Source organism: Cydia strobilella, chromosome 1, assembly GCF_947568885.1.
Source record: "Cydia strobilella chromosome 1, ilCydStro3.1, whole genome shotgun sequence".
NCBI lineage: Eukaryota > Metazoa > Arthropoda > Insecta > Lepidoptera > Tortricidae > Cydia > Cydia strobilella.
Window position 1 is genome coordinate 23,348,584 of NC_086041.1, and position 10,509 is coordinate 23,359,092.

Consider the following 10,509-nt stretch of genomic DNA (forward strand, 5'->3'; position numbering starts at 1 on the left):
GAAATCTATCAAGTATCAATTTTTATCAATCACAATTTACAATGGCAGTGTTGCCTAGAGAATGAAAATGAATATATAGTTTGTCAAAGGACTGTCTTATTTCAAACATAGACAGAGAATCATACTATCTTTATCTTACACTAGTACTAGCACCCGAAAGAAAAGGATGAGTACAGTTTTTTTGTTCTTATTTACTGCCAATTTAGTTTGACCAACTACAACTATTTTTGGTAAAAAGGTAAAACACAATGTTGCTATAGTTGGTCAAGCAAATCTTGTCAGTAGAAAAAGGCGGCAAATTTAAAAATGTAGGCGCGAAGGGTTATCGTCCCATAGAAAATTTGAATTTCGCGCCTTTTTCTAATGACAAGATTTGCTTGACCAACTATATATATAAATATATGTATGTATGAACTTAGTATGAACTTAAAATTACAATCCATCAAGTATATACTCAAAGATCAAGGGCCTGACACTCTTTGATAGAGAAAGATAGTCTTATTGCGATTCTTATAAGAGGAAAGAGAAAATAGTGCCATCATAGGTAGGTGATGGCGAAATACCGAAATTTATAAGTGAAAGAGAAAAAATCCTATGCAGCCCAGTTTAAAATTTTATATGAATCTCAGAATAATGACTAAAGCCTCAGAATAATAACTAAAGCAAAGAAGCCGGGCAAAAATAAAAGCTTGGTAAAAGATATCGTATTCACAACACGCTATTACTTTTTGTCTATGAGTGAGTGAGACAACAATCCGCAAGTTCTTTCGTTTTTTTCACGGAGTAGGATGGAGATGGCAAGTAGGCGTTCCCGTCTATCCGACAGTTAGTAGCGACACTAGCGACCGACTCACTTTATGCACAGACTATGCTCAGTTGACAGTTGTTGTGTAAACTTCATGCTCGAATGACATTCACGTCGTACGTACGCTCGTCTAACAAAAATTGATAATTAAATTTAAAATGCCGTATTGTGCAGTATTAAGCTGCAGAAATCACAGCGGTTTAAAAAATCTTTCACGTGGAGGTATTTCCTATCACCGGTGGTTATTTATTTAAATATAATCCGATAAATACGAAAAATCTGTTTCTTTTGCATTATTTACGAATGTTCGTTAAGTAAATCTATATTTTATCAGTTAGAACTTAGAGTTCACAATCCTTTGTCACTATTCTTTACGTTTATCTGGAATATTCGCTATCCTAAATGTCAAATAACTTCGCTACTCAGATGCTGCGCAATGTCGATATTTATATCGATAAAGTTAAAGTTACGATATTTCAAGTTTGATGTTTGGTAGTTCGGTAATAAATTATTATTTTAGACACGTTTCTAATTATTATTTGGGATAATCAATGTCTTAGTAAATATGGCAGCACTGGTCATCAAGCACTAAGTTAAGTCGGGGTCATTTCATCCTTTACATACGTTTTTGTTTTTTACACCCATCATAATATTTTCATCGTTAATATAATTAGACTAGGTACTTAATGCACTTATGCGTACAATGCATGCAATGTGCCATGAATAAACGTTTTATATTTTCTATTTCTTTATTATTAATTATTGTAGGTTACCACAAGATGCCGATATTAAAAATAAATGGATCAATGCTACTGGGCAAGAAAATTAGTTTCCGCAAAAATATAGCACCATTTGCTAGGAGCATTTCTTAGAGAAAGATTTCTGGGGATAAAATTGCCATACATCTCATCTAGCGTCCACACGCCTAAAACTTAGTTACTAATTTAGTAATTATTAGTGACATTCGGGCTCACTTAATTAATAAAAAGTGTTCCTTACCACGCAAACTAGCGTCAAATATTGGAATTTTGCCGCCCCCTTCCTGATTTGATAGGTCACAATCTTACAATCAAATCAAGTGGGATCGATGATCCAGTTTCATGTATGCTTTCACACCATACAATTAATTTGACAATTTAATCAGGTTGTCCCGTCTAGATTGGCCTTAAATGCTGCTACAAGTAAATATATTGTTAAAGACGAATACTTACCTATGTAAGTAATTGCAGATTTGTGATCACAAAATAACAGCAATACCGAGTTAATAGACCTTTAAAGAACTATGATTTTATCTGTTTGACTTTAAGATATATTTAATGTTCACATTAACAACCTAGTTGGTCAATTAATAAGAAACAAATTTCTAGTTAGATATTTGTTGTACTGTACTACATATTATTTTTCATACAATCACGATTATCACTACCTATATTATAATCATAAATAAAGTATCATCTAAATGTGTTAAAACATACGGTAATGAAATATCAATACCTAACTGAACACACAAATATCGATAAAACACTCCGATTACACTGTCCCCTCCCTATATCGTCGAATGGAAAGAAGTTCCAACGGTTAGCTACTCGCAGGCGTGTAGAGGTCTCGAAAACACCAGTGTAACGTGACCGTGAGATCCGTAACAAACCATGCGTAATTAGACCTTACTTATACTGGTTTTTTAGCCCTTTTCTCGCCTGTAATAAGTAGTGATTTTAAAATTATATAAAATAACGCCATCTGGTGTTGAGTAGTTGTATTAGGTGAACGTTGAGCGAGCTTTTGTGAGATGAATGAGATAATAAAAGAGTCGTATGTCATATAGCTTTGATATTATGTTTTAAACCGTCACTCATGTAGCCTACAGTTGATATTCGTTCGAGAAATGTCCACCGGTAATAACTTTTTGGTATGGAAAGTTGGTTTTTTTTTCAGTATTGTCATAAGATGAACTGAGGAAAATTTCAAATGGTCCTATGTGGTTCTAATATAATCCAGCCAAATAAAAAATATGTTCGTTATTTCACAGGTAGATGTCAACTGTAACAACTTGACATAGTCGTATTATTTTAGTTGAAATATTTCGGGAATTTCAGCGGTCATCTTGGTTTATTTTAATTATATTGTTGCTATTCCTGAAAGATTGTTGGAAAACGTGCTGAGTTTTTATTTGTAATGGTTTGAAGTTCCCTTTGTGATAATTGTCTTGTTTGTGTGATCGAGGGCTGTAAATCGCATACAGGAAGAAAAGAAAATACGCACGAACCGATAACCTTTAATCGGTGAGTTTTGTTCAATTTTGAAGAAATAATTTATAGGACCTGACCCTAAACATTGAAATCGATATATTGTTTATGTAATTATTACTTGCATTCAAGTCTATATAGATTTTTGCATATATTTTCGAACTTTTCTGCTAAGTATGAAAGGTTATATTTTTGGCATAGTGATGTATCGACCTCAGATCAATAACCTATCGACATTTACAGCTTTCTTATAGTTTGGCCCAGGACTGTCTCATTTTAATTGATGAGTACAATCAAGGGCATAAATATATATATACATTCCCAAAGTCTCAAAAATATGTGTACGCTCAGACAATAAAATCGTGTTCACATATTTTTGAGCCATTTGTCTGGATCGATATTTTTGCCTTCGACTGTACCTATAGTTTTCTTTGTTCTTACTTACTGACAGATTGTGTTTGCCAGACTATAGTATAATACTAAAAACCGGTCAAGTCTGTCAATAGGCTGTATCTCATGAACCGTGATAGCTAGACAGTTGAAATTTTCACAGATCATGTATTTCTGTTGCCGCTTTAACAACAAATACTAAAAACAGAATAATATATATATATTTAAATGGGGCTCCCATACAACAAACGTGATTTTTTTGCTGTTTTTTCCGTAATGGTACGGAACCCTTCGTGCGCGAGTACGACTCGCACTTGGCCGTTTTTGTTTTGTTTTAATGGATAGAGTGATTCAAGAGGAAGGTTTATATGTATAATTTGTAAAGGTTTTGTGTAAATTTGTTGAACTACCCGTGCGAAGCCGGGGCGAGTCGCTATTAGTGTACTATAAAAACACGTTTATTTCAATGTATAACTTCACTTTATTGTTGCTTTTAAATCTGCTTCTCTGATAGAACTGAACTTCCTCAAAAAATTTACTACTAGTGCCAGTGCCAGATACAGTACAGATTAGTAGATACCAGTGGGTACTATATCTGTTATTCCAAGAAAAATGCAGGTTCACGGGTCTGACCCCAAAAGAACCTTAATCAGACAGGAAATTTGAGTGTTAGTACCATAGGTACATTCTGCTGAGCATTAGAGCCAGAACGCTCTCATATCTGAATTTATTACATTACCTTACGTAACCATCGTGGCAAATGTGGCATAATTATGAAAGAAGATAATAGAAAAGAGGTAGCTAATATGAAGACGGTAGGTAGCTAATATGAAGTAGGTCTAATATAATCTATGAGGGGTCATAGAACATTATAATAAGCACATTTATACAGGATGGTCAAAACCTTGACGTCCAAAGAAAGAAATGAGATAGCTGTCAGAGCCCATGTATAGTCTGACAAAAAAAAGAGTAAAAATTAAAAAGTGGCAATACTGTAGTGTCGTCACGTTTTCTTATATTGAGATGGCCTACCGCGAACCACGTCTGGCGTGTTTCCTCCCTGTCACACTTACGCACGAATTTACAAGTGCAACAGAGAGGCAACACGTCGAACGTGGTTCGCGGTAGGTCCTCAGGGTGGATTTTCCTCAGGGATTTTCTTATTGGGTCTGTGAGGGCAGCTACCAGATCCCGTACTGCTACGCGAAAATGGTCTTAGAAGACCTTCCCTCAATTTCAAATTAATGAAGATTGACGTTTACAGATTTTGGTAAAGAATATGAAAATGCGAGAAAAAGGTCATTTTTGGCAAACTTTTTTTTTGATGCCAATCGATCCCCAGGATACATGATCAAAAGCTAGTATAGGACTAAAAAAAATTAACGGCTAGAAAAACCACAAATCGAGGAAAACTTTTCCCATACAATTTGTAGTTTTCGAGTTATGTTTTTTTTAAATTTTAATTAAAAATGTTTATAGTCACATTATCCTTACTTGTTTTACCTATATTCACAACTTAAATTTAATTACTTAAATTTTGTACTTAATAAAAATAATCAAAAATTCAATTCCAAAGATTCAAGGTAAATTTCAAAGCTTTGCTAGACCCTAAGCTTTCGCAACAGTACAAAAATGTGATACTTGATACAACAAAAGAGGTACATTGTTTTCATCTTACTGATTTAACATCGGGTCAGCCCTTGTACCTTTGAAGGGTGACTCTAAAAAAATCTGACCTATTAAGTATCACTTTTTTGTACAAAATTTAAAGCGGCCCACCGACTATCAGTCCGCCGGACGATATCGGCCTAACAGTTGCTCGGAACTAAAATTTTAGAAAAGTGATACTTAATAGGTCAGATTTTTGATATCGGCCTGTCAGTTGTTCGAAACAAAAATTTTAGAAAAGTAATACTTAATAGGTCAGATTTTTTTAGAGTCACCTTCAAAGGTACGTATAACTTTCACTTTGGTATTTGCAACTTGCTTCTAAGTTAAGAAACTGTTTTTTTTTCTTATGTTGATGTACAATTCATAGGGATGATGTGACAAAAAACAAAACAAACAAAAAGCTCCCTTCGAAGCAAAAACAATATAAACGGCCCAACCCAGAATTACTAAGAAAACAAAAATAAAAAATTCATAACTCGAAAACTACAAAAAATCAGCTAACATACATGGGGTATATTCTGACAGCCCCGGATGCTTGGAATCTAATTTCTTCTTTGAACATCAAGGTTTGGACCATTCTGTAGATAGCAGGCATAGAATACATAATAAGGTTACCTTACCTTATTATGTGTTCTGTGATAGCAGTGTGGCTACCATCAGTTTGGCACTGACATAAACACTATCGAGAACGTAACTTACTTTCTATGCATCTCGCTCGTACTCGCATATTAATGCGAGCGATCAGCGAGATGTATAGAAAGTAAATTACGTAGACATTAGCGTATATGTCAGTTTTGAGACTGTCAGTGACACATGGTACATGGTATGTGAATGCCCTCTGCCCTATGATAATCAGCATTTATAGTTGGTCAAGCAAATCTTGTCAGTAGAAAAAGGCGCGAAATTCTAATTTTCTATGGGACGATAACCCTTTGCGCCTACATTTTTTAAATTTGCCGCCTTTTTCTACTGACAAGATTTGCTTGACCAACTATATCACATAAGCAAGCTCAGGTAATAAATGTATGTAAGTAAAATGTACTTTACAAAAGTACAACAATAAAAATAATAGATTTTCTTAAATCACAACAGACCTTACAGGAAACTAACCATCACAATACAATTATTTTAATAGATAATATCATGTTGTTTCATTGATCACCTTTTAGAAAATATCACTTTAATACACATTTAAAATGCCCATTGAACACATATTATTTACTTATAACTATTTTAGTACTTGTAGTACTTAATAAGTAACAGAATCATAACCTACAGTCAAAGTGCAAGCTTTGAGATTAAGGGTCTGCAAAAGTGAGAGTTTTCCTGCATCAATGCTTGTGGAGAGGGGGCATAGGATACATAGAGGATAAAAGGGTGCTAATTTTAATTCCTCAGAACTTGCAGGCGGACTGTACATAGAAACACCTGATTATGTATGATCAGCTTCAAAGATATGTATGCAGTCTTGCACTTTATTCAATTGAAATAAGATATAGAACTGGAATATATTTCTGGCATTAACTTTACCACTCAAAAACCACTGAATATTACAATATCAATGCCGTAACATCAAGAGTAGGTGACGATTTAAGCAGTACTCGGAGTTACTAAATAGATAATCTTAACATAAAAATGCCATGATATAATCATACCCCAGTTTTAGGTGCGGGAATGATTTTGTGTATTTAAAACTTTGTTTATTTTAAAATAGTTACCAAATTCTGAATTAATAATAGTTAGTAAGCTCCAAATGTACTTAGAAATGTTAAAATAATTTCTCGTTTTGCAGTTATTCCTGTTTTTTTGCTAGTGTAAAACCCCACAGCCAAAACCCCAGGGTATGGATATAATATATAGTATGCATCAGTGGTGGATTAGTCATGTAGCAAAACTAGCAAAACCCATGGGCCCAGCGCGTTTGCACCTACACATTGTGGCTGTAAACAACCTAAGCTTCACTTCGTCCAACAAAATTAAAACAATCCATGGGCCCCATGATAGAATATGCTACAGGCCCTGCTGGCTTAATCCGGCACTGGGATGCATTGTGCAGCAATTTATTCATTATATTTACCCCTTCACTCCCAGCACTACAAAATGTTAAAAATCTTTCATGTATTCATTCAACTTAAACATGAAGTTGTCACGATTGCTATTTATGTGGCAATTTTTTGCATGATTGATGTGCATATGAAACATTAATAATTCAATATATTCTGCCAGCAATACAATTCCACAATACTAGCAATGTGTTTGTGCATGGGACATTAATACTTATTCTACTATTGGTTTAAATAGAACCCAAAGTCGGTCAAACTCCAGTCTGTACTTGTCAACAAGTTCCCTTTGTGAAGTGACTGTAACATCTTCCCAGTTGCCACTCAAAGCTTGATTGGTCCAGTTGAGAGATCCCATTATCACCATGGGGACAGCAGCTGGGTTTTCGCTTGACGCATCTACCAATGAGAACTTATGGTGCATAAGATTTGTTGATTTCATCCACCTAACAGGAATACCTTGTTTCTCCAATTTTCTTATGTGAGAACCAGAAGCATACGCCATGTCAGCGTCAACTATTACACGGACTTTTACTCCTTTCAAATGCTGCTTTAACACTGTCTGGGCCAAATCCAGATTAGTCAAAACGTACATGCATATGTCCAATGTGTATCTTGGGGAGTTTACAAAATATAACAGACGATCCATGCTCTGTGTTACGACGCATCTTGAATATTTACTTTTTTGTAGCTCTCCGAGTCCATGAGAAAACATCAAAACTTCGTGTATTTCTTTTGGCGCTATTTTCTTTTCCTTCTTGTTAAAGTAATGTAGGTATGCCCATTTAGAAGCAAAAGTAAGTGCAATAACGATAAATATAGACTTGCTTATCTTCAACAAAGGTGTCATTTTGTTTTGGCATGGTGAATCGTGATCATTTACTGCATTTATCTTTTGTAGAAGAAACAGCATCGGCAATTATATTTGCCTACCGGGTTGCCGAAGAAAATAAATAAACACCGTAAACATGAACAAAAAAATGACATAAAATAAATGACAACAAACCGCCCGGAAGGCGGAAACACTTGTTTATGGATTGGATTAGGGTAATAGGGTATGCACACACGAGGAACTTTTGTCTCCGCGACTATTTTGTCTCTCACACAACTCTCACATCAAGTCTATGGGTTAGGGTATGCACACACGAGAAACTTAGTCGCCAGGCGATTTATTTGTCTCTTCGCGGGTTTCGTCGCGGGCTTTTCACCGAACCCGCGGACAAAAGTCTCCCAGGAGTCACGTCGCTACGTGTGCGCACTTCATACTAGCCCATAGACTTGATGTGAGTGACAAAATAGTCGCGGCGACAAAAGTAGCTCGTGCGTGCGGCGTGCGTACCCTTCGTATGGAAGTGCGCATTCTTCGTAACTGTCACATTTTCAAGGGCCTGACACTCTTTGATAGAGAATAGTACATTATGATACAAGTGTGCTAAGTTGGTCATTACACACGAGGCGATATTGTGCGCGCGAGCTGTAAGCGAGCGCGCAATAAGAAAGCCGATGTGTGTAATGACAATGACCAATGCACACGCGTTTCATACGACGTTTTTCAACACACTTGCGAGAAAAAAAAGAAACTCATAATAATCAAATTTTAATATTTAAAACAGTTAGTATTGTGTGTTGCATCAGTCGGATAATATAATGAAAAAGCACGATTGGAATAATACACTGAAAGAGCACGCGTGTTTAATATCTAGGATTATGAGCCAAAAATCGGTGGAATAAAAAAGTCGTTTTGAGCAAGTGTGTTGAAAAGATAGTTTTATTGCGATTCCTATAAGAGAAAAGAGCAAATAGTGCCATGCTTTGTCCTTATCACCGACCGGGTCGGGTGGCATCATGAATCTAGTATAACTAGATCGGTCATGAGGAGTGGGGGAAAATGACCGAACGGGATAGTCTTATGTATCTTTCAGTAGGAGTAGCAGAGAAAGCGCTGTTATTGTTTGTCCTTGTCATAGTTTCACTTTTCCACCGCTGCCACAACCGAGGTTGTGGCAAACAAATATGTACGTGACATGTCATGTTTGTTCGTTGCTTGTTTAATTATCGTTGTTTTGTATGAAATTGTGCTTTCTCATATGAAATATAGTGATGGTTAGCGTTTCGAATGCTTGAACTTTGATAAAATACTGGTGAATTGTTCTGTAATCGGCTGTAATAGCCGCTCTGAGCAAAAATATGAGATCATAACCTTTCACACGTAAGTACGGTATTTTACACCTTCCTCTTAACGCAATATGTGAGAATAACATCGTAAAATTACGTTACACTCAAAGCAATGTAGAATCAAACGATTTCAATAAAAATATCACAATTATTTACGCAAATTAACAAAACATTATTTGTAAAATTATCCGCCCAAATTACGTAGGTAGGTAGGAGTCTGAGGTCAGCCATTTTTAAACTTCTTCTTAATTTAGCTGCATAACAATCATGTTAGGGATACCAGATGAAAATATCATAATTTTATGGGTAATTTTGACCTCAAAGTTTTTTCGTACTTCTAATTCCAAAAAATAAATAAACAAATGTTGTGGAGATTAAATATGGTGTACATTAATTGGTGTGATTGCGATTTGTGATTTCTTTAAATTAAAACCCATAATACATTTTATTTTACGTTTTATTTACTAAACATGTTTAGTTTTGTACCACCTGCGCGAATTATAGGAGGTATTTCATTGTTTATACGCCTAAAAAGAACGGCCCATTGTCATTTTATTTAACAATTTTTTAATACCGTCAAACAAGCTAACTTTGCCTCCAGGGTAATCGCCCCAACGTGATATCAAATATTGGGGTAATTTTTACCAATATGGTATCCCCACGTTTATGACGTCATCTATGTCTATCCCTTACGGGCGCACGCGTATAGCTGGTCTATGTAATGCTAGGTCTATGGGTGGCATCATAGGTAGGAGGCGATGGCAAAATACTGAAATTTATAAGAGTGAAAGAGAAAAAATCCTATTCTGCCCAAATATTATATGAATATTCTTTCTCTTACCCCCGGTCGTTCTGTGGCGCGTCTATAACTAAGTACTTGTATATCATAGACATAGTATAGTAGTTATAGACATGAAACCGAACGACCAGGGGTAAGAGCAAGACATATTCATGTATTGACAGGTTAATGTATGGCAGCATAATCCTTTTTCTCTTTCACTCTTATAAATTTAGGTATTTTGCCATCGCCTCCTACCTATGCTGCCATAACCCGACCATAAAAAAAACCCGGTCGATGATAAGGACAAAGCATGGCACTATTTTCTCTTTCCTCTTAAGGGCCCTCCACACTCGTGCGCGAATCACGGCGCGAAGCCGCGAA

General features: G+C 35.7%; 1 protein-coding gene across 1 annotated transcript; it reads right to left on the minus strand.

The window, feature by feature from the left end:
* Positions 1–3,932: 3,932 nt before the first annotated feature.
* LOC134742058 (uncharacterized) lies at positions 3,933–8,130 on the minus strand. Its single transcript, XM_063674990.1, has one exon. The coding sequence runs from the start codon at positions 8,083–8,085 to the stop codon at positions 7,390–7,392; it is 696 nt and encodes a 231-aa protein (XP_063531060.1). The 5' UTR covers positions 8,086–8,130; the 3' UTR covers positions 3,933–7,389.
* Between the last annotated feature and the right edge of the window lie 2,379 nt (positions 8,131–10,509).

Bases quoted from the DNA above. Each gene is read 5' to 3' on its own strand.
- LOC134742058 (XM_063674990.1), bottom strand. From the start codon at position 8,085: ATGCTGTTTCTTCTACAAAAGATAAATGCAGTAAATGATCACGATTCA.